At 53.3% G+C, this 23,438-nt stretch overlaps 3 protein-coding genes and 1 long non-coding RNA gene across 4 annotated transcripts in view; 2 read left to right on the top strand and 2 right to left on the bottom strand.

Annotated features, from left to right (window-relative positions):
* The first annotated feature begins 2,210 nt into the window (after positions 1 to 2,210).
* On the top strand, positions 2,211 to 4,098 carry HGH1 (HGH1 homolog). The gene is made up of 6 exons (XM_035012148.1): positions 2,211 to 2,889; positions 2,966 to 3,066; positions 3,173 to 3,271; positions 3,468 to 3,559; positions 3,654 to 3,776; positions 3,858 to 4,098. The coding sequence occupies exons 1-6, from the start codon at positions 2,264 to 2,266 to the stop codon at positions 4,032 to 4,034; spliced, it is 1,218 nt and encodes a 405-aa protein (XP_034868039.1). The 5' UTR covers positions 2,211 to 2,263; the 3' UTR covers positions 4,035 to 4,098.
* On the bottom strand, positions 3,656 to 5,762 carry LOC118015308. The gene is made up of 3 exons (XR_004680611.1): positions 5,688 to 5,762; positions 4,069 to 4,476; positions 3,656 to 3,896 (listed from the first exon to the last, which is right to left on the bottom strand). It is a non-coding gene; the product is annotated as an uncharacterized LOC118015308 (long non-coding RNA).
* A 114-nt stretch (positions 5,763 to 5,876) lies between these two features.
* LOC118015441 (testis-specific serine/threonine-protein kinase 5-like) lies at positions 5,877 to 7,830 on the bottom strand. The gene is made up of 3 exons (XM_035012285.1): positions 7,826 to 7,830; positions 7,453 to 7,668; positions 5,877 to 6,926 (listed from the first exon to the last, which is right to left on the bottom strand). Exons 1-3 carry the CDS (start codon positions 7,828 to 7,830, stop codon positions 6,401 to 6,403), a joined length of 747 nt encoding a protein of 248 aa, XP_034868176.1. The 3' UTR covers positions 5,877 to 6,400.
* Positions 7,831 to 11,074: 3,244 nt separating this feature from the next.
* MROH1 (maestro heat like repeat family member 1) overlaps positions 11,075 to 23,438 on the top strand; it is a 68,550-nt gene continuing 56,186 nt past the window's right edge. The window contains exons 1-3 of the mRNA XM_035012286.1: positions 11,075 to 11,135; positions 11,546 to 11,644; positions 23,057 to 23,161. The gene's annotated coding sequence lies outside the window, so the exon portion shown is untranslated. The remainder of the gene's footprint in view (positions 11,136 to 11,545; positions 11,645 to 23,056; positions 23,162 to 23,438) is intronic.

Here is a 23,438-nt window from a genome sequence, read left to right on the forward strand (position 1 = left end):
TTCCTTCCTTCCTTCCTTCCTTCCTTCCTTCCTTCCTTCCTTCCTTCCTTCCTTCATTTATTTAAGAGAGGGCATGAGCAGAGGGAGGGGGAGAGGGAGAGGGAGAAGCAGACCTCCCACTAAGCAGGGAGCCTGATGCGGGACTGCATCCCAGGACCCTGAGATCATGACCTGAGTTGAAGGCAGATACGTAATCGACTAAGCCACCTAGGCGCCCCCTTCCTGCCAGAAATCTATAACCTGAATCTAATCATGAGGCAACCAGGCAAAAACTGAGCAACATGCTACAAAAGAGCTGGTTGGTATTCTGCAAGTGTCAAGGGCATGAAAGTCAAAGACTGAAGAGTAGCTACCAGTTGAAGGAGACTGAAAGTACTCGTGACAGCACCCTCTGCTAAAAGGTCAGTATTGGGATAAGTGGGGTAACTTAGGAATTTGACTGAGGTGTCAGAGTCAAAGGTAGTGGAAGTTCTTTGTACAATTCTTGTAACTTGAACTTTGAAACTACTTCCAGTAACTTTGTATCTTTTAATTTATCTTGGGAATATTTAAGGCTCCATACCTGGTGATTACTGTAAACGCTTCCTTGAATCAGTCAAAGCAAGGGCTTGCTGGTTCGCCTCTGGACACCAGTGGGCTCTGAAGGTGCACACTTTTGTCTCAGTCAGACGTACCCACCAGATGCACCAGAGGGCATCAATTACCTACATTATCCATAATATTCCGACTCCATTTCTTGAGAAATTTTCAACTCTTATGGGCAGGATCTGTGTGTCAGAGCATGTGGTTTCCTTGGAGAGGTGGGCATTTCCTTGGACTTGTCTACCCTCTTCCTCAATTTCAGGCAAGTGGCTTTCCACACAAGGTTAGGTTGGGACTGAGGCTATGAGGTGCCTGTAGGTCTCACCTGGGGGCAAATCCCGGCTCTAGGACCTGATTACCCGCTGCCTTCAGGGGCATGCTATTCCCCCTCAGTGGCTCTCCCGGGCATCACTGTCCCTACAGGCTTTGTTCTAGCCCTTAGAGTGAAATAAAAATAATATCAATCTACTAAGGGGTTATTAACCTATGCAGAAGTACATAACATAAACCGTGAGGCAAGGAATAGATGAGGGCAAAATCTTGTATTAGAAAATGTCCCAAATCAATCAGCCTTTACCTTAAAGAAACTAGAAAAAGAACAGCACATTAAACCCGGAATAAGCAGAAGAAAGGAAATAGTAAGGTCAATGTGGACATTCACTAAATCTAAAAAGAAAATAGAAAAAATATATGAATCCCACATGATTCTTTAGTAAGGTCAATAACATGGACAAATCTCTGGCAAGACGGACAAGTCAAAAATGGACAGCATCAGGGATGAGAAGTGACACTACCACTTCCCTTAAAAGGATAAGGGAAGATTATGAACAACTTGATGCCAATGAATCTGACACTTTAGATTTCCATCTAAACCAATTTCATCTGAACCAATTCCTTGAGAAACACAAACTACCAGAAGTCACTCAAGAGGAAAGTGGCAACCTGAATAGCTATGTGTCTATTAAAGGGCTGGTGGTCGCAAAATCTTTCTAGAAGGAAGTTTCAGGCGCAGATGGCTTCACTGGGTATTGCTACCAACCACTTACAGAAGAAATACTAGTTTCACAAACTCTTCCAGAGAACTGAAGAAGAGGGAACATTCCCCCAATCCTTCAGGGGCCAGTACTACTCTGATAAGAAAACCAGGGCTTTATATGAAAACTACAGACCAGGATGTAAAAATTCTAAACAAAATTTTAGCAAACTCAATACAACATATAAAAACGTTAAGTATTATCAGGACCAAACGGAGATTATGCCGGAAACACAGGCTGGTCTAATATTAGAAAGTCAATTAAAGTAACTGATCATGTGACTCTTCCAGCGACAGATCTCTGCCCCACCCACGACGGAATGGGGCCGGTGCCGTCAGGCAGCCACCAGTGGCTGGCCGGGCCCGGGGACCGGTGTCACTGCCGGGGTTCCTGGCTTCGGTCCGCGCACCTCCTCCCTCCAGCCCCCGGCCCCTCCCCCCGCCGCCCCCCCCCGACGCGGCCGGGGGCGGGGAGCGGGGCACCCAGACCACAATGCCCCGGGCCTCGGCGTGGCCCCGCCTCCGCACGCCGACCCCGCCCCGCGCGCAGAGTCGGCAGCCTCTGATTGGTGGCTGCGGCTTCCGCTCCCTTGATGGGCGGGTCTCGACCCCGGTGGCGGCGTGGGTGATCGGGAGGCACCTGCAGGCATGGGGGAGGCCCGGACTGGCACGGGCGCGCCGGCTGATGGGCTAGCTCCCGCAGGGTTGCCGATGCCGGAGGCCGGCGTGGAGGCGGAGGTGGCGAAGCTGCTGCCCTTCCTGGCGCCCGGGGCGCGGGCGGACCTGCAGGCGGAGGCGGTGCGGCACGTGCTGGCGCTGACCGGCTCTGGGCCCGGTCGGGCGCTGCTGGCCGGCCAGGCGGCGCTGCTGCGGGCGCTGGTCGAGCTGGCTGCGGCCGCGGCCCCGGCCCCGGCCCGCGACGCCGCTCGTGCGCTCGTCAACCTGGCTGCCGAGCCCGGCCTGCACGAGCGGCTGCTGGAGGCCGAGCCCGCGCTGCCTGCCCGCCTGCTGGGCCGCGCGTTGGACCCAGCGTGGCCCTGGGCCGAGGAGGCGGCCGCCGCGCTGGCCAATCTCAGCCGCGAGCCGGCGCCGTGTGCCGCGCTGATGGCAGCGCTGGAGGCCGAGGAGCCGGGGGAGTCGGGCCTGGAGCGGCTGGTGCGCGCGCTGTGCACGCCCGACTACAACGCCCGGGCGCCCCTGCACTACCTGGGGCCAGTGCTCTCCAACCTCAGCCAGCGTCCCGCGGCGCGGGCCTTCCTGCTGGACCGCGAGAGGTGACGCCCGGGGCGCCCGCGGGGAGGGGTTGCAAGTGAACAGGGATGGCACTGAGTGGTCCCTCCCTCCCTCCAGGTGCGTGGTCCAGCGGCTGCTGCCCCTTACCCAGTTCTCAGACTCCTCGGTGCGCAGGGGCGGGGTGGTGGGGACTCTCCGAAACTGCTGCTTCGAGCATCGTGAGTGGTGATGGGGGTGAGGGTGTTGCGGTTGGGCGGGCTGGGGCAAAGAGACCACTTCGGGGGCCCCCCTCTAGGCTGGCTCCCATTTCTCTTTTCCCCTCAGGACACCACGAGTGGTTGCTTGGGCCCCAGGTGGACATTCTCCCTTTCTTGCTGCTGCCCCTGGCTGGGCCTGAGGACTTCTCTGAGGAGGAGATGGAGCGTGAGTGGCTTGGGTGGAGCCTCAGGGTTGGCGGGGGAGGAGGGGAAGGCCACGGGGGGGGCGGGCAGATGCGCCCATCAGGACTCCCTCTGAAACCTTCCAGCAGGGAGATGCTGAGCACAGACGGGGCTTACCAAGGCAGGGTCTGGCCTAGCTACCCCGTGCTGGCACGCAGTAACCCCACCTACACCTCTAGGGCTGCCTGCCGACCTGCAGTATCTGCCGCCAGACAAGCAGCGAGAGCCTGATGCTGACATCCGCAAGATGCTCCTCGAGGCCATCATGCTGGTGAGCAGGGGTCCTGCTATGCTAACGCCACCTCGCAACATGCCCATGCATACGTGAGTGCACTGATACCTGTGCGACCTTTGCCGTCTTCCAGCTAACAGCCACAGCGTCTGGTCGGCAGCAGGTGAGAAACCAGGGAGCCTACCTGATCCTGCGTGAGCTACACAGCTGGGAGCCAGAGCCCGACGTGCAGGTGACTTGTGAGAAACTCATTCAGGTGGGTGCGAGGCTTGTGGGGAAGGGGGGTGGATGTCCGTGGTGTGCCAGCCAGATGCTCACCTGCCTCCCGGGCTGGCAGGTGCTCATTGGGGATGAGCCAGAGCCGGGCATGGAGAACCTGCTGGAGGTACAGGTGCCCGAGGATGTGGAGAGACAGCTGCAGCAGCTGGACCACCAGCAGCTGGAGCAGTACACCCAGGTGCAGCCACAGGAGCTGGCCCCAGAACCACAAGCAGAGGGGGCTACACCCACCTGAGGCCCTTGCAACCCACCACCGGCTCCAGGCCCACCTTTGCCAGCCCTTCAGTCCAGGCCTTCCTGCAGCCACCCGCAGGCCTCTGGGTCTCCTTGCTCAGAGGTTGTTCCCTGCTGAAAAGCAGAGCTACGCTTACGCTCAGGGTGAGGTGTCTAGGGCGAATGCCCAATAAACCTGCGAGGGTCGGGGTACCTCCTCATGCCCTCGAGCAACTCAGCTTGCTCAGACCAGCACTGACCAGCCAGAGCTAGTCACGCCCTGTGACTCTCAGGTACGTACCTCCAGGAAGGTGGCCGATGGGGCTGGACAGATAAGCCGTACAAGCCTGAGCAGCCCCCAAGGGCACTACAGAGGTCTGGGCATCGGTGGGCATCCAGGTGCAAGCAGTGCCCTTTGCTGCCAGTCCAACCTGAGTCTTCAATCCTGGGGTCCTCGGCTTGCCCTGCCAGAGATCCAGGCTCAAAGGACTGACCTCTCGTGACTTTCACCAGCCTCAGCCTGTCCTGGGATCTCCTAGAGCTGTGTCCCCCTGGTTTGTCCTTGGAGCGCTTGCTGGGTACTGTCTTCATCCCCTCCCCCGTCCTGCTCAGTCCCTTGCTAGTTTCTCCAGCCCAGGACTGATGTGATGCGCTCGCTGTCCCCACTAACTAGGCTCTATCCTTGGTCAGTTTCCTTGAGTTTCAGAGCCCCTTGCCTCACACATGGAGAGTCTTCCTGATGGGCCTGCAGCCTTGCTCTTTGCCAGACCTTTTCCCTTACCACCCTCTGCCCCCGTGGAACCCCCTTTGGGCCCAAGAAACTTGTTCTCCCCCAGCCCCTTGTGTGGGTCCTCTGTTCTGCAGCTGCCAAGCCAAGCCTGGTAGGCTGTCCGCGTGGCCCTCCCCGCACTGTGCTCCCTTCCTGGTGCCATCTTTGGCATAGGACTCCCTTGCACTCTGGCACTGGAGTGCAGCCTGATGCCCTGACTTCCCAGCACCCTCACTCCACACGTCCTCAGTCCTGTCACTGCCTCCAAAGCCGGAGGTCCACTCCAGTTCCACCAAGGCTGGGTGCCTCATGGAAACGAGGTATCTCCTGTCTCTGTGGTACCCTCTGTGTTTGCCTCCTCCCGAGTAAAGCTCTGGCATGGAGGCGCGTGGACTCGTGTTCTCCCTGGATGGGGAGTGCTAGTGGGTTCCCCGTGGCTGGCTGCCCTGGCCTGTGCTGAGACGGCAGCATCCCCTCCATAAAATAAATGCTTTATCTGGCCTCACCTGGGCCTACTCCTGCTCAGTTGACCAGGTAGTGCCCAGGCGTGGTCCTGGTGGCAAACGTGGAGCTCAGTGACAGTGGCTACCTGGAGGCGCTCACCCCCAGGCTGGCTGCCGCCAGGTTCTGGAGCCCCAGCTGGGCAGATCCTGCACCTCTTCTTGGGACTGCCTCTGGGGGCTCAGGCACTGGGCCAGAAGCACTCTCGCGGTGAGTGCCCCCCTGCTGGGGGCGCCGCAGCTGCAGGAGCTGCCTCGGAGGCTCTGAGTCTCTGCCGCGCTCCGTGTGGTCAAGGGTTGTGGGCAGCTGGGACTTAGCTGGCTTCTCTGCAGCCGACAGCCGTGGGGATCAGGAGGGGCACTGAGGGGCCAACCACCTGCCCACCCCCCTGGGACCCCACCCTACCTGGCGCCGAGCGGAGCATGGTGCAGAAGAGGGCCTGCGCGGCGGGCAGCATCCAGCAGTGGGCGGCCACCTGCTGCAGGTCCAGGCGTGTATGCGGGCGTAGCCGTAGCAGGCCCCGGATCAGGTCCTGGCACTCTGTGGGCAAGGGCTCACAGCTGTGGCTTCCCACTGCCTACCCTCTTGCGCGTGCCCATCCCTGTCAACGATGCTGGCAGGTTGGGGGAGGAATCCCATTCAGTCGCCCAAACGCCTGGAGGGAGTCCATGCTTCACCAGTCACGAGATTGAGGCACAGAGAGGGAAGGTGGCTTGCCCTGTGCCAGTGCGGAGCTCCGAGCTCACCGGGACCACTGCCTTTCCAGACAAGGAGTCTGAGTCTGGACCTCCCCGGCCCTGCTGCCCTCTCTCCTCTTTGCTACAGTCCGTTTACCAGCCTTTATTGGGAGTGGGGTGCCAGGTCAGCCTCCCGTGCCACTGCCACTCCCCTCACCGCAGGATGACCCTTCTCTGGACTCAGGTCTCTCTCTTTGTAAGATCTTATTTATTTGAGAGAGAGAGAGAGAGAGCACAGGCAGAGGGAGAGGGAGACGCAGGCTCCCCGCTGAGCCAGGAGCCTGACTCAAGGCTCCATCCCAGGACCCCGGGGTCATGACCTGAGCCGAAGGCAGACGGTCAACCGACTGAGCCCCCCAGGCGCCCCTGGACCCAGTTCGCTCATGCTGGGATTTGGGAGGGACACAGGTTGTTCTCCCTCACCTGGGTACATGCCTGGCCTGAAGGTGGGCCGTGGCGCATCAGGTGCAGCATGTGGTGGGCCTGGTGCCCCTTCAAGGGCAGCTCCCCAGTCACCACGGCATGAAGGACGATGCCCCGGGGACACAGGCTCCTCAGGGCATGCCTCCTCTCTTGCCCCCCCATGGGTCCTATGCTGGGGAGCCTGTGGGTACCACTCAGGCTCCACAGGTCGGCCTGCTCCCCATTGTACTCCTTGCTCATGAGGATCTCAGGAGCTGTGTAGGCCACAGAGCCGCAAAAGGTGCTCAGCAGCGAGTTCTTGAGGCCTGACCGGTTGGCGAGGCCAAAGTCTGCCAGGGGCGCACCGGGGGGCACGGGCAAGCAGTAGACCATGGGAGGAGCAGGAGGGGAAGGGACAGTGGGCTCAGGACGGATGGCTGTGGGGCAGATGTGGAGTGTGTAGATGTCTGCAAACACAAGTGTAGGCAAGCGTGGGGCGGGCCTCCTGGGAGGGTTAAAGGTCAAGCCAGGTGGGGGTCAAAATTCTGAAGCAGGCAGGGCGCCTGGTGGCTCAGCTGAGTGGCCCACTCTTGGTTTTGGCTCAGGTCAGGATCTCAGGGCCCTGGGATGGAGCCCCACCTCTGTGTCTGGCTCCGCGCTCAGCAGGGAGCCTGCTTCAGGATTCTCCCTCTCCCTCTGCCCCTCCTCTCTCTCTCAAATGAATAAATGGGTCTTCAACGCAATAGAAGAAAGTCTGAAGCAGGCGAGGGTGGAGGCTGGGGTCCTGGCTGGGACAGCAGTTGAAAATGGGTGGGCCTCATGAAGAAGTTGAAGGCTGAGGTCATGAGTCAGGGAGTCCAGGGAAGGGGGTGGGGACCGTGGACAGACAGTGGTCAGCTTTAGGAGGCCTTGGTCGTCCAGCAGGATGTTCTCACACTTTAGATCCCTGCATGGGAAAGGGAAGTGGTGCTGGTCCCGGGCTCAGGTGGGCCTCTTGCGGCAGGTGGGGGCAGGTGGGGCAGCCCCCTCACCAGCGCACGATGCCCGAGCTGTGGCAGTGGGCCACGGCACTGACCAGCTGCCAGAACAGCCTGCGGGCCGCCTCCTCTCCCAGCCCCGGGCGGCAGCGGCGGTCCAACACCACGTTGATGTGTTCCAGGAGGTCACCGCGGGCTGCCAGCTCTAGCACCAAGTAGGAGCGCCGGCTATTCTGGTAGGTCTCATAGAGCTGCACCTGCCGGACCCCCCTGCTATCACCCAGGGAGGGGCTGTCCAGTGCATTGGCTCAGGGTCTCGGGATGGGGCTGGGCCCCAAGCATAAGGGTCCCTGGTGGGAAAGGGGGTGGTCCTGTGCAGCAGGGCATGGGCAGGATGGGCATGGGCTGTTTCGGGGTCTCTGCCTACCACATTCAGGTGCTTGTAGGTAGCATTGAGTGACGGTATCTCACGAGGCAGGAACTTTTGGGAGAACACAGGGGCCTCGGCAGTGGAGACGATCTTGATAGCCACCTGTAGGGGTGGAGGGTGGCCCTTGTGTGCAGACCACAGCCTCTGAATGGGGGGACGTGGACAGACCCCATGTCCTTTGTGCACATTGCTGAACTTGAGTGAGGCTGGGAAGCAGCATCCTTGGGGGTCTATACTGACCTTCCCCTTCCTTCCTGGCCCTGATATGCGCAAGGGGTTCTGGAGCTAGGGGTGGCCAACTTCCAGGTCCTTGGGAGGATACTAGACCAGGAAGGAGCCAGAACAGCAGGGAGGTGCCTCAGTGGGGTTAGGACAACAGGGCTGGAGGAGGCTGGTGGGACCTGTGCCCCTTGAGGCTGCACCCAAATTTCTGAAGTCTTTCTGGGACCGGGGCAGAGGCAAGGGAGTGACCAGGGCTGAGAGCTTGGGGTGGGAAGCTAACACAGCCATGGACTGGTGTGGGTCAAGGCAGGCTCTGGGAAAGCAGGGGCAGATTCCAGAATAGGGGGTTCTAGAGCTGCCCCTGCATTTTGCCTTCAAAGAGGGGAGTTCTGTCCCCCAGGGCCTATCTTCTCTGAGAACATCTTGCTGGAACTAGCCCCGTCCTTCATGGGGCCCAGTCTTAGTGGGGTGAGAATCCCCAAGGCAGGGTGAGGCCTTATGTGACTGGCCACAAAAGACCTTTAAAGAAGCTTGTGGGGAGGGTGAGCGAGGGAAGGTAAGCAGGGTTTCCAAGGATATAAAGAAGGGGAAAGGCAACTCAACATGTGCTAGAACTGTTTCAGCTGAGCCCCTCCTCCTTTTCGAGGGTAGCAAGGTGGCAGCCAGGTATGCTGCAATAGAGGCTGAGCCAGAAGAAGGGCATGGGCCGGGAGCTACCTGACTCCTCTGCTGTGGCCTAGAAGCTTCTGTTCAGGCCAAGGGACGCTGCAGGAGGCCTGGCACCCAAAGCTCTCCTCAGACTTGACACATCCCCAAGGCAAGCAAGGGTCCCCGGTCTGGGCTCTAGGCGAGGGAAGCCAGCATGGCCCCTCACTTCTGGCCTCCAGAGCCTTCTGGGAGCATTGTTGCCACGGGGTAGCAGCTAACGTTAATGAGCATCTGCTGTGTGGCAGGCACTGTTCTAAGGAGTCACAGGAGCTGCTGATGGCCACCTCCCTTAGTCCCTGCCTCCTGTCCACCAACCATGCCTGACACACCCATCCCATAGTAGGCGTTCACATCCTTGTGTTTAATATTCCCTTGCTCACCCACTGCCCTTGTTTGTCAAATTGCCTGGGATATAGAAAATATGCACAGACTTTGTTCATTGCTGACGTGCAGGTTAGAGAAGAGAAACCTCCAGATCTCAGGTGTTGGGGGTTGTTATTCAGGTGTCAGGGGGCTGGAGCAGCAAAGGGGACAATTGTGTGGCTCTGGCCAGGGGTGTCTGTGCCTCCCAGCTGCTGCTGTGGAGCCTGGGAACCATGTCAGCTGTCACCTTCCCAGCTCCCACCAGTGCCAGAACACAACTGGAAGCCAGTGAGAATCGTGCAGAGACAGGCAGGACCCCGAACGGTCAACAGCTCTGTCCACCCTCCCTTTGCAAAGTCTTTTGTGCCCTCCTCCTTCACTGCATTCTCGGTCATCCAACCATTCCATGAGATGCATTGAGCACCCATGATATCACGTGCTGGGCTTGGTGCTGAGCACTTGGGAGCAAATCACAGACATGGGCCTTTCTCTCCTAGAGCTTACAGTTGCAGACAGGAGATTGGCATCAGTAACGTAATAAAGCAAAATGACAGCTGTGATGTTTGCTGGGGCAGTTTGTGCCCTTGGGGAGTAAAGTCTGGCTGAGGCTGGGGAGGGGGCAGAGCCAGTGGGCCATGCTGGGCACTGGCCATGTCCGGAGGGAGGGCTTGGGCAGGAAAGTGAATCCTCCAGATGGGAGCTTCGAAAAGGCCTGCCTCCTGCCCTAGCAACTTCTACATGCTGCGTGAGAGGGTTTGGGGGGTGGTTGGGGCTCTTCCCGAGGGGCCAGGCCCCATCTGCAGGGCGCCCCATGGTCAGCCTTCTGTCCGTCTTTTGGGCTCCACCCCTGCAACAGAAAAGGGCTGAACCCCTCCTCTCTTGGGAAAGGATGTACCTCCCTGCACTGCTCAGCTGCCCCCCCCCCCCCGGGGCCGCATGTTGCACCCTCACACCATCACCCACAGCTCTCTGCAGACCCAACCTGCGGCGAGATGAAGACACTTGCTAGGCGCGGAGGTAGTGCTGCTGACCACTTCCTTCTCAGACCGCCCTTCTCACCTCCTGAGCTGCTACGCCACTCTTTTTTCTTTTTGGCCTGTAAACATGCCCAGATGATTCCAGCCTCCGAGGCCGAGGCCGTGCGGGTGCAAGTGCCAGAACGCGGCTCCTCCCCCAGCTTCTTCCCTCTGAGTCCGATCCTGCCTCCTTCCGTCCCCCAGCGGCGCCACTTCACAGCGCTTCGCGTGTCTTACTGTTTGCTTATTACCTGCCCCTCTCTCCAGAGCCCAGGCTCCCGAATGCAGACACCTGCTCATCTTGGTCCCCACTGCTGGCCAACTGAACGTGTCTGTTCTCGGAGGAGTCGACGGCCCCAGGGTCTCTGGGTGTTTGTTGGGTGCGTTCTTGTGTGAGAGATAATAAGGTATGATAGTGCCCGGTGTGTCCAGGTTGGGCCCACCTGGCGTGTGTACCTGAACAGGTGTGTGTGTGCGAGGGGGCTGGCTTTGTGCACAAGGGCGCGCCGAGCCCGCGTCCCGGATGCGTTCCTCGGGGTGTGGAGCGGTGTCTGCGTGCCTGGACCTACGAGGTGTGAGCGTCCGATGCGGACAGGCGCAGAGATGGACGGAGCCAGGTCCCGCGCGGAGGAAGCGGGAAGTGCACGCCCCGCGCCTGCGCAGTGACCGGCCGCATTTATTGCGGCCGGCCCGGAGGCCGCGCTCGCGCCCAACTGTCGGGAGCGGCGGTCTCTGGACGGCTGGGGGCGGGGCCGAGTGCGAGGCGGAGTTTGCGCACTGCCGCCTGCTGGGGCTCGGTGGGCGGGGTGGAGAGGGGGAGGGAGAGGGACGCGTCTCCGGCCAATGAGCGCAGAGATCGTGTGGGGGCGGGGCCGGGCTGCCGCGCGCCGTGCCGCGGTTGGCGGAGGGGCGGGGGCGGGCTCGGCGCGGGGCCCTGCCCACTCCGGGCCGCGGCTGGGTGGGAGGGCGGCGCCCGGGTCGCGGCGGCAGCTGCTCAGGTAAACCGGGGACCGGGGGACCGGCGGCGCTCGCTCGGAGAGGCGCCCCTCGGGGGAGCCTGGGCCGGGCGGGCCGCGGGCCGCCCCTTCGTCCGGGGCTGCGTGGGCAGCCGAGTCGGGAGGCGCTTCCCAAGGTCAGGGGCGAGCGCGAGGAGGGTCCCGCGCGTCGTGGAGCCGAGCCCGCCCCCTTGCCGGGGCTCAGGCGCTCCCGGCGCGGCCGAGGAGCCGGGCGAGCCGCGTCACAGCCCGGAAGAGGCCCGGGAGCTGGCCGCTCCCCTTCGTCCCCAGGCCGGGGCGGGCGGGGCGGGTGCCGGGGCCTTGGGGCGCGCGGCGGGCGCGGCGGGCTGTCCTCGGGGAAGCCGAGCCCGAGCTCTGAGAGGACCCTTCCCGACGCCTCTCTGACACTGAAGGAGGCGGCGGTCCGGAGCAGGGAGGAGTTGTGCAAAAGTCACGAGGATTGTGGGTCCGAGAGGACGGGTCGTGGAGCCGGCGGGGCCGGAGGCAATCAGGTGAGAGCTCGGCGGTGCTGGGCCGGGCCGGCCCCCAGTCCCTGGGCCCCGAGGCCCTAGTGTTGGTGCGGCGCTAGGGCCCGGAGAGAGGGCTCTGTGGGAGCGGGCGGGGCCGACCTGCACACTTGCAGACCTCGTCGGGGTGGGCGCGGTGAAGTGAGTCGGAGGGGTGCGGTGCGGGCAGCGGGCCTGGCGCGGGGAGCCAGGCCACTGGCCTTGCGTGGGGGTGTCGGCTGGAGTGGCTGTCTGGTGGGGGCAACAGGTGGGGTTGGGGTGGGGGCTGGCTCTGAGGGGACAGTCTTGGAGGCGGGGACCACTTCGGACAGGGGTGGTGGTAGGGGTGGAGGAGAAGAAGAGGGTCAGTAAGTCCACCATAGGGTGTGGGGAGGGAGATGGAGGAACAGGAAGGGGAGATGCTGATTCCTGACCCAGATGGCTGAGTGCATGATGACACAGGAAAAGAGGCAGATGAGTTGGGGGCCAGGGAGAGGCCAGGGGAGAAGATGGTGAGTTGAGTATTAGAGCTGTTGGGTTTGAGTGGTTCAGAGGGAGACCCCTGTGGGAATCGCCAGTGGTAGGACACTTCGCAGTGGCTTGATTGTGATGCGGCTACATCATGCCTATAGTCCTGGCACCCAAGGGGTCTAGGGATGCTGCTGCAGGATCTTTATTTCCAGGCCTCAGGCCGTTGTGGTTCACGTGAGCAGGTGTCTCTGGTCCCTCTGTGGTGTCAGGGTGGAATGACCTGAGTTGAGCTCCCTCCGTTACCTTGCAACCGATATTCAGGCTGCTGTGGCTTGTTCAGACCTGCATCTCGCTGTATCTCACTCCCCAGGGCTGTTTGCTGCCTGCTGAGGGACATCAGTGGATCAGAGGTGGAGCCTGTGGGGCTTACGCTTGCTCGCATTCACCGCTAGTCCCATGTGCTTGGAAGCAGGTGTCTGCACTTAGTTTTCAGACCCAGGGTCCACTGAGGCCCAGGTGAGCGGTCAGGTTGTGGCTAGTATGTGATCAGCAGCTCCAGATCTCCCTCTTCAATGAGCTGAATTATTTAATCTCCTTGAGGTTGGTCCGAGAAAGCTGTGGCTCTTGTGGGCTCCTGCCCAGTGCTCAGGGTTTACTGGCTGCTGGAGTTATGAGGAATGTGCTTTCTTTGCTGAGCTGAAGGGCCACCTGGCTTTGGGGGTTTGCGTGCGAACCCAGTGACACAGCTCGGCATGGCTTATGTTGAGAAACAGCGTCCCCAAGGGACTGTGAGCGATGAGCTGTTGGACTGCCTTTCCTGGGTCATCAGCCCAGGTTCTTGTTGGTGACTCTGGGAATTGATTCCTCTCTGGCTCCTGTGCTAGAAGGGAAAGTCCAGGGGCCTGCTGCAGGGGTGGGTCATTCCCATGTCCCCACATGGTGGCCTGACCCTCAGACAGACTCATGGCTGCCTCTGGCCAGTAGTGTCCATGGCCTCCTCACCTCCCATGCCTCCTTCTGACCCACTTTGGGCTTGGTGCGGTTGGCCCAGCACCTCTGTTATCCTCTGCCATGTCATGTGGCAGCCATAATACACGTGGGCGTCCTTCAAGCCAAGGGCTGGGACTCTGGGGGCTTAGACGGTGCCTGGTCGACTTAGCATGTGTGGTGGGATGACTGCTTAGTTGAGGTGAATGAGGAGGAAGCCGCTTCTTCACTCAGCGATGATGTGTGGGATGCTGGGAGGGATACCTGCTTACCCCTGCCTTCATGACCTCTGCTAGTGTGCATCCTAGCAGGGGCGTGGACTGGAGCCTCCGGGAGCCAGTCCTGGGTGAGTCCTGCCCTGCTGTTAACGAGCTGCTAACTAGCGATGGGTTTCTCCCAGACCGGCTTGGCTCTGTGTGTTGAGAGATGGTGCCTTTAAGGTTGTGGCCGGGCAGTCAGTGCTCAGCACACGCTTCCTGCAAGACGCAGGGTGCCTTCCAGGCCCGGGCCCTTCCTTGTCCCTGCACCCTCCTCCCCTGCGGAGCATTCGTCTTGGTTTGCCATCAGCAACCTCCTCACGCTTGTCTGTCTCCATAGAGAGCAGGGTCTGCGGCTATCTCTGTGTGTCCAGCATCAGCACACAGATCACCGGGCCTGGGCGGGGGCCTTCCAAAATGGTCTTGCTCAGCTGTGCAGTCTTTGCTTTTCCATTGGACGGTCAAGCTCTGCTCTTTCCACTGTAGTTTCTACGCACTCACCTACCCACCACTTTCTCCCAATGGTTGTTTTTTAGCATCTAACCAGACCCCTGTGGTATTCGTGTTTCTTCTAACATCTCTGTGCACTCGTGCGAGGGTTTCAAAACGTGGGTGATCCCATCACGGGTGTGACCGTTTGGGCTTGCGGCGGATGCTCTGCAGGCTCTGCTGACTGTCCTCACCCACGTGATGCCCGCGGCACCAGGGACATCTGCTGCTCTGGGAGCGCGCTGGGTGCCTATGGCGCAAGGGGAACCTCTTGGTGTGTCTCTTATGAATGACTCCTCCTACTTTGTCTTTCACTGACCTTATGCTCTGCTGGTCGGATGAGGTGTGTGAGCACGTAGGGTTATGTGCATTGGTGTAAGTATGGATACCGTTTTCTTTTTTTTTTTTTAATTTTTTTTTAAAGATTTTTTTTTTTAATTTATTTATCTGACAGAGAGACAACACAGGTAGGCAGAGCGGCAGGCAGAGGGAAAGGGAGAAGCAGGCTCTCCGCTGAGCAGGGAGCCCGATGCGGGGCTCGATCCCAGGACCCTGGGATCATGACCTGGGCCGAAGGCAGCCTCTTAACCACTGAGCCACCCAGGCGCCCCTGGATACGGTTTTCAAATTTTACATATGTTTTTGACTCAGAAACTTAACAGTTTTTAATAGTCAAACTGAACAGTGTTCATTAATGTCTGGGGTTTTGCGTCTGGCTTATAACATCCTTTCCTACTTCAAGACTGTAAAAGATTTAGGTGTGCTTTCTACTCGGACTTTTGCATTTCATCTTTCCATTTAACTCTTATGTGCATCTGGAGTTCATGTTGGGGTGAGGTGAGGTGTGGGGAGGCTGGTGTTTTCCCTGAGCGTTTAACTTGCTGTTTCAACATTATTTATTGACTAATCTGTCTGTATGATTTAAAACTCTTTCTTGTGTAACATTTCTTCCTTCTTGGTGTTCATTTCTGGACTTTTTATATAGTTCCATTGATTTTTTTAATTTTTTATTTATTTGCGAGAGAGAGAATGAGAGAGAGCATGAGAGGGAGGAGGGTCAGAGGGAGAAGCAGACTCCCTGCCGAGCAGGGAGCCCGATGCGGGACTCGATCCCGGGACTCCAGGATCATGACCTGAGCCGAAGGCAGTCGCTTAACCGACTGAGCCACCCAGGCGCCCAGTTCCATTGATTTAATACACTTTAACATAATATAGGACAATTCTTCCTCTTCATATAATTTAAAAAATTTAACTGGCTATTCTTTTTCTTTTTTTTTAATTGGCTATTCTTGGGCATTAATTCTTCCATATGAATTTTGGACCATTTCATCAAATACCCTCCAATATCCTGATTCATGTATTTGTAGATTCAGGAAAATTGAACTTTACAAAATTGAGTCATATGGGAGGATTTTGATTTTATTCCTTCCTCCTTTTATTCCTTTATTCCTTCCTTTTTAAAAAAATACTTATTATTTTAGAGAGCACGAACAAGCAAGTTGGGGGGAGGGACAGAGGGTGAGAATCTTACATCAGACTCCCTGCTGAGCTTGGAGCTTGATCCCATGACCCGTGAGACCATGACGGGAGCTGAAACCAAAGTCGGACACTCAACTGACTGAGCCACCCAGGTGCTCCTGAACAGTTTTTTTTAAAAAATGCTGTGCATACTAAGGATAAAAATCAAAACTTTCTCCCTTGCTCGCAGTGCACTGGAGAAGGCAGGCAGACTGGAGCATACAACTGTTAATATTTTGTATTGATCCCATATTCATCATATGAACAAAGGGTTGTGGGAATATTGGATCCCTTGCTGGAGGGTTGGGAGTGTCCTGGGTGAGGTAACAGGAATAGGCTGTTGAGGAGGGAGCAGGAGTCTCCATGGTAGAGAGGCCAGGGCAGGGCGTGCTTGCAGAGGACAGGCAGAAGCAGAGGTGCTGAGAGTCCAGCCCGTGGCCTGGGGTTTTCAGGTGGCCGGGACACCTAGAATGTAAAGGGGTGAGAGAGAAGCGGTGAGGGGTTCGGGTCTAGGTTGGAACAGCCCACGTTGGAGGTGTTAGGTTCTGTGGGCAGCAGGAAGAGGGGTAAGCAGCAGTGTGGCATCATGCTAGGATCCGTGTTGGCAAAGATCAGCACTCTGAGCACGGAGGAGGCATGGAAGTGGCCGAGGCAGGATGGCCAAGTGAGCCAGTCATCACGGATAGGACCTCAGTGGGGGAGTAGGGCATCTACTGCCTTGTGTGACGAGCAGAAGTAGGGAAATAAGAGTAATTGGGGGCGGGGTGCTGATGTTTTTTATAGTGTGTTTGTTACTGAGTGGTGTGCCTTGGTGCCATTAATTTCATTGCCTTAGCAGTGTATTCAGAGAGCATAAGTTTTCTGGGGGGCCAGGGTGGCTCAGTTGGTTGAGCCTCTGACTCTTGGTTTCGGCTCAGGGTCTTGGGATCAGGCCGCAGGTGGGCTTCCCCTCTCTCTCTCCCTCTGCCCCTCACCTGGCTTGTGCTCTCTTTCTTCCTCTCTCTCTCTAAAATAAATAAATCATTTTAATTTTTTTTAAAAGAGAGGAATTTTTTTGGTGAATTTCAGTTTATCAAGTCTTCCCCCCCGCCCCCACCCCATAGCTTTTGCTTTTGGTATCATAGAGATTTTCTTCTGGTTTTTTCCCCCCCCCAGAAATTTCATAGTTTTAACTTTTACATTTAGGTCTGTAAATCATTTTGAGTTTTTGTATGTGGTGTGAAGTATAGGCTGAAGTTTGTTTTATTGCATGTGAGATGTTCAGCACTATTTGTTGAAAAAACTATCCCTTCTCCACTGAAGAGACTTTGTACCTTTGTTGAAAATCAATTGGCCATGTAAGTCTTGAAGTCAGGTAGTATAAATCCTCCAATTTTGTTTTGTTTCAGAATCGTTTTGGCTGTTCTAAGTCCTTACATTTCCATAGGAGTTGTAGAATTAGTCCATCAGTTTCTACAAAAAGCCTACTGGGATTTTGACTGGAATCCATTTAATCTATAGATACATTTGGGAAGAATTGATACCTTTGCACAGTGTATCTCTCCATTTATTTAAATTTTCTTTAATATCTCTCAGCAATGTGGGGTGCCTGGGTGGCACAGTTAGTTAAGCCTCCGACTCTTGGTTTCCCCTCAGGTTGTGATCTCAGGGTCCCAAGATGGAGCCCAATGCCTGGCTCCATGCTCAGTGCAGAGTTTGCTTGTCCCTCTCCCTCCCCCTCTGCCCCTCACCCCACTCATGTGTGTGTGCTCTCTCTCTCTCAAGTAATACATCTTAAAAATATATATCAGCAGTGTTTGATAGATTTAGTGTATTGTCTAACACATCTTTTGTCAAATTTATTTTTAAATATTTCATATTTTGGGGGGTGGGGGAAAATATTTCATATTTTTTTACTCAGCAAATGGCATGACTTTCCATTTTTTATTGTTTATTGTTAGCAAATAGAAATACAGTTGTTTGTTTGTTTAAAGATTTTATTTATTTGTCAGAGCACAAGCAGGGGGAGTGGCAGGCAGAGGGAGAAGCAGGCTTCCCGCTGAGCAGGGAGCCGGATGTGGGGCTCCATCCCAGGATCCTGGGATCATGACCTGAGCTGAAGGCAGGTGCTTCACCAACTGAGCCACTCAGTAGTCCCAATACAGTTGATTTTTTTAATACTGACTTTACATCCTGTGTTCTTACTAGTGACTTATTGATTCTAGTCCCAGTTGTAGATTCTGTAGGATTTTCTGCATAAACAATCATATCACCTGTGAATAAAAGCAGTTTTACTTCCTTCTGTTCAATTTGAATTCCCTTTATTATTTTTTTTTGCCGTATTGCACTGGCTAGACCCTCTACTACGATGGTGAAGAGACGTGATGAGAGCAGACATCCTTACCTTGTTCCCTAATTTAAAGGGATAGCATTTAGTCTTTCACCATTAAGAATGATGTTCCTAGGGCGCCTGGGTGGCTCAGTTGGTTAAGCGACTGCCTTCGGCTCAGGTCATGATCCTGGAGTCCCGGGATCGAGTCCCGCATCGGGCTCCCTGCTCTGCAGGGAGTCTGCTTCTCCCTCTGACCCTCCCCCCTCTCATGTACTCGCTCTCTCTCATTCTCTCTCTCTCAAATAAATAAAATCTTTAAAAAAAAAGAATGATGTTCCTATAGGTTTCCCTTAGGTGCTGTTTATCAGGTTGGGGAAGTCCCTTTTATTTCTATTTGCTGATAATTTTGATTACAAGTGGATGTTGGATTATGACAAATGCTTTTTCTGCATTTATTGAAACAATTATATGTTTGGGTTTTTTTCCTTTTTTGGTCTGTTAATGTGAATTACATTGGCTGTGCTTAAAAATACTAAACCAACCTTGTATTCATGGGATAAACCCCATTTGATCATGCTGTATTACTCTTTTTACATGTTGTATATGATTTGATAAAATATTGTTAAGAATTTTTTCATTTGTGGGGCATCTGGGTGGCTCAGTCTGTTAAGCGTCTGCCTTTGGCTTGGGTCATGATCCCAAGGTCCTGGGATTGAGCCCCACATCAGGTTCCTTGCTCGGCAGGAAGCCTGCTTCTCGCTCTCCCACTCCTCCTGCTTGTGTTCCTGCTCTCACTATCTCTCTGTTTGTCAAATAAATAAATAAATAAAATCTTTAAAAAAAAGAATTTTTTTCATTTGTGTCTACAAGGGAAATTGGCCTATGGTGTACATTATTTGTAATGTCTTTGTCTATTCTTGTTATCAGAGTAATGCTGGCCTCATAAAATCAGTTGGGAAGTATTCCTTTATTTTCAGTTTTCTTGGAAGAATTCATGTAGAGTTGGTATTATTTCTTCCTTAAATGTTTGATAGAATTCTCCAGGGGAACCCTCTAGGCCTAGAGCTTTCTCTGTGGGAAGGTTTTTAACTGCAAGTTCAATTTCTTAATTAGATATTATGTTATTTAGGTTATCTATTTCCTCTTGCATGAGCTTTAGTAGTTTATGTGTTTTAAGGAACTTGTCTATTTTTAGGTCTTTTATTGAGATATAATTGACTCAACCCTGAGATCAAGAGTCTCACATGCCTCTGACTGAGCCAGCCAGGTGCCCCTGACTTGTCTGTTTCTTTTAAAGTGTTCAGTTTACTTAAAAAAAAAAGTTCAATTTACTGGCATAACATTATTCATAATGTATTTTTCTTTTCTTTTCTTTTTTTTTTTTAAAGATTTTATTTATTTATTTGAGAGAGAGAATGAGAGAGAGAGAACACATGAGAGGGGATAGGGTCAGAGGACGAAGCAGACTCCCTGCCAAGCAGGGAGCCCGACGCGGGACTCGATCCCGGGACTCCAGGATCATGACCTGAGCCGAAGGCAGCTGCCCAACCAACTGAGCCACCCAGGCGCCCCCATAATGTATTTTTATTTTCTAATTTATTTCTAATTTCTAATATCTCTAGAATCTAGTGATATCACCTCTCATTCTTTTTTTTTTTTTTTTTTAATTGAGAGAGAAAGAGAATGATAGAGAGCATGAGAGGGAGGAGGGTCAGAGGGAGAAGCAGACTCCCTGCTGAGCAGGGAGCCTGATGCGGGACTCGATCCTGGGAGTCCAGGATCATGACCTGAGCCAAAGGCAGTTGCTTAACCAACTGAGCCACTCACGTGCCCCACCTCTCTTGATACTGGTAATTTGTGTCTTTTTTTTCCCCCTGATCTATCAGGATAGAGGTTATCAAATTTATTGATCTTCTCAAATAACTAGCCTTTGGTATCACTGATTTTTTTTCTGTCATGTTTTCTATTTCTTTGATTTATGTACTAATATTATTTCTTTTCTTTTGCTTCATTTGAGTGTCTAGTTTCTTTTCTTTTTTTTTTTTTTTAAAGATTTTATTTATTTGAGAGAGAGAGAGAGAGAGTGGGGAGGAGCAGAGGGAGAGGGACAAGCAGATTCTGTGCTGAGTACAGAGCCTGATGTGGGGCTCGATCCCATGACCTTGAGATCATGACCTAAGCCAAAATCAAGAGTCAGATGCTTAACCAACTGGGCTATCCATGCACACCTGAGTGTCTAGTTTCTTAAGGTGGAAGATCACATCATTCTTGGGCGCCTGGGTGGCTCAGTTGGTTAGGCGACTGCCTTCGCTCAGGTCATGATCCTGGAATCCCGGGATCGAGTCCCGCATCGGGCTCCCTACTCAGCGGGGAGTCTGCTTCTCCCTCTGACTCTCCCCCGCCCCCATGATCTCTCTCTCTCTCATTCTCTCTCTCAAATAAATAAATAAACAAATCTAAAAAAAAAAGATCACATCATTCTTCTTTTCTAATACAGTCATTTAGTGCTATAAATTTCCCACAAATTTTGGTGTATTTTTTCATTTTCATTCACTTCAAATGCTTTCTAATTTTACTTTTGATTTCTTTTTTGCCTCATGTATTATTTTGAAGCATATTAAGTAGTTTTTAAAATACTTGGGGATTTCTCAGATAGCTTTCTCTTACTGACTTTTAATTCCATTGTAGTCAGAGAACATACTTTGTATGACTTGAACTCTTTTAAATTTACTGAGATTTGTTTTACTGCCCAGAATATAGTCAGTCTTGAAAAATATTCCATGTGCTTTTGGAAAGAATATATATTTTACTGTTAATGAAAAAATGGTTCTGTAAATACTACTTAGGTCAAGTTGGTTGACAATATTGTTCAGGTCTTTTGTACCCTTACTGATTATCTGTACAATTGTTTCACCAATTATAGAGAAATCTCTGCTGTAATTTGTATTTGTCTATGTTTTCTTGCATTTTCATTAGTTTTGGCTTTGTGTATTTTGAAGTTCTGTTATTAGGCACATAAATGTTTAGGATTGTTATGTCTCTGGAAGATTCAGTTTGTCTAATATTGACAGGCACTCCAGCTTTCTTATAACTAGTGTCAGCCCTGTCTTTTACCATCCTTTTTCTTTAACCTCTTTATGTTAACATATGCAGTCTTTCTTGTGGTTTCTTGAGTATATGAGACACAGTTATAATAACTGTCTAAATGTCCTTGTTCACTAATTTTTCTGCATCATTTCTGGATCAATTTATATTTATTGATTCATCCTCATTGTGGGTTGTATTTTTTTGCTTCTTTGCATGCCTGGTAATTTTTTATTAGATGCCCGAAATTGTTATTTTACCTTGTTGATGCTGGATATTTTTGTGTTCCTATTATCATTCTTTTTATTTTTTATTTATTTTTTAAAAGATTTTATTTATTTATCTGACAGAGACACAGCGAGAGAGGGAACACAAGCAGGGGAAGTGAGAGAGGGAGAAGCAGGCTTCCCGCGGAGCAGGGAGCCCAATGTGGGGCTTGATCCCAGGACCCCGGGATCACGACCCAAGCCGAAGGCAGACACTTAATGACTGAGCCACTCAGGCGCCCCTATCATTCTTTTTAAAAAAATATTTTATTTGAGTGTGAAAGAGAGCACGAGGGAGAGGGAGAAGCAGAGCAGGGAGTCTGATGTGGGGCTCGATCCCAGAACCCTGGGATCATGACCTGAGCCAAAGGCAGACGCCCAACTGACTGAGCCACCCAGGCGCCCCCTTATTATTATTCTTGAACTTTGTGCTGGGATGTAGCTAAGTGACTTAGGAACAATTTGATCTTTTCAGGTATTACTTTTAGCTTTGTTAGGTGAGACCAGAACAGCATTTAGTTTACGGCTAACTTTACTTTTTTATTGAGGCAAAACCATTTTGAATGTTCTTCCCAATACCCTGTGAGTTGTGATGTTTTCCCCTCTGGCTGCTGGGAGCAGCCTCGTTCTGGGCCTGTTGTGAGTCCTGAGGATTGTTTTTGCTGACCCTTTTGGGTAGTTCTTGCCCTGGCCTTTGGTAATCTCTTCTTAAACATGGCACTCGTATTACGGCAGCTCCCCTGCTGCTGTAATAAATTACCATAAAATTAGTGGCTTAAATGACATATATTTGTTATCCTAAAGTTCTTGAGGTCAGATGTCTGACACAGATCTCACCAGCCTAAAATCCAGGGGTCAGCAGGGCTGTGCTCTTTACTGCGCTCTCTGGGGAGAATCTGTTTCCTGCTCTTTCAGGTTGTGGCAGAATTTGGTTCATTGCGGCTGTAGGAACAAAGTCCCTGTTTGGTCACTGGCTGTAAACTAAGGGACATATCTGACTTCTAGAGTCCACTCACATTGTGTGGTCCAGAGCCTCCTTCCTCTGTCTTTAAAGCCAGCTATGGTGGCTTGAGTCCTTCCCACACTTTGAACTTCTCCTCTTCCTTCTTCCGTCTCATCTCCTTGACCCCACTGGGAAGAGTTCTCTACATTTAAGGACTTATACACTTAGGCTGGTCTCACCCACATAATCCCCCCACCACAGGGCTTGTACCCTTAATTCTATCTGCTGAGTCCCTTTTGTCACGGAAGGTAACATACCACAGGTTCTGGGGTGAGGACATAGACTTCTCTGGGGACATTATTCTGCCACCCAGCACTGGCCAGGAAGTCAGCTGAATGACCAGGGACCCTCTGCAGGTCTCTGGAGTTCTCTCTGGTATTAGAGTCTGCAAACTGCCAGGACCTGGGTCTCCCAAGATACTACTCCCAATCTGTCTCAACTTAGGTGTATTGCTGAGTCCTCCTGATTCCTGGATGCACCCTCCAGGCTGTGAGCTGGAGCGGGCACAGGGCTCCTGTCCTTCATTTCCTGATGTCCATCACTGAGATGACAGAACTACCATTCCTTTTTAGTTGTTTTGGTCAGGAGAGCAAGTTGGTCCATTACTCCCATCCGGGCTAGGAGCTGATCTTGTTTACTTACTTTTTGTTCCTGTTTGAGTTGGGTGCACATGGCCTTTTGCACTCGTATGAAGAGCGTTCCAAACTTGCTGATTTTGAGTTGGTTTAGCCCTTGTTTCTTCCTGGGTGGTGGAGACAGGCATCTGTGGCTTTTCTCAGAGCAAAGCCTCTGCCCCAGGGACAGCTGCTTGCCTTGTACATACAGACCAGGTCTAGGAATTCAGGGTTTAGGGTCTATCTGATGATGTGCCGCCGCCTTTGAGAAGTATCTTTGGGCTCTTTCTGGAACCTGCTGACAGCTGCGACATTTTCAGCCCTTCATTCTTTTGGAGTTTGCGGTTTTTGGCCTTCTTCTTGCTCTGCCACAAATGAAATGTGTGTTTCTATTTCTTGTTTCTCTTGTTACTTTTAGATGCTTTCCAGGAAGAAAGGAGAAACACCGTGGTGATGCCAGCATCTTTAAGCCAGAGTCTTCTCCATCTGCTTTCTATCTGCCTGGGATTCCTGGAGATTTCTGGTTTGCTAATTTTATCTTGTTTTCTAGTGCTCTTGTGGATTTATTCTTTTAAAACTTGCATCTTTGGGACACCTGGCTGGTGCAGGCAGTAGAGCGTGCAACTCTTTTTTTTTTTTTAAGATTTTTATTTATTTATTTGACAGAGAGGGAGTGCAAGCAGGGGGAGAGGCAGAGGGAGAGGGAGAAGCAGGCTTCCTGCTGAGCAGGGAGCCCGATGCGGGGCTCGATCCCAGGACCCCGGGATCATGACCCGAGCCGAAGGCAGATGCTCAATGAC

The sequence above is a fragment of the Mirounga leonina genome, unplaced genomic scaffold (genome assembly GCF_011800145.1).
Source record: "Mirounga leonina isolate KUSES-001 unplaced genomic scaffold, KU_Mleo_1.0 Mir_165, whole genome shotgun sequence".
NCBI lineage: Eukaryota > Metazoa > Chordata > Mammalia > Carnivora > Phocidae > Mirounga > Mirounga leonina.

Coding starts and splice junctions, on each gene's coding strand:
- HGH1 (XM_035012148.1), top strand. CDS start 2,264: ATGGGGGAGGCCCGGACTGGCACGGGCGCGCCGGCTGATGGGCTAGCT. Junction 2,890..2,965: donor TTCCTGCTGGACCGCGAGAG/GTGACGCCCGGG, acceptor CCCTCCCTCCAG/GTGCGTGGTCCAGCGGCTGC. Junction 3,067..3,172: donor AAACTGCTGCTTCGAGCATC/GTGAGTGGTGAT, acceptor TTTTCCCCTCAG/GACACCACGAGTGGTTGCTT.
- LOC118015441 (XM_035012285.1), bottom strand. Junction 6,927..7,452: donor AGCTCGGGCATCGTGCGCTG/GTGAGGGGGCTG, acceptor TAACCCTCCCAG/GAGGCCCGCCCCACGCTTGC.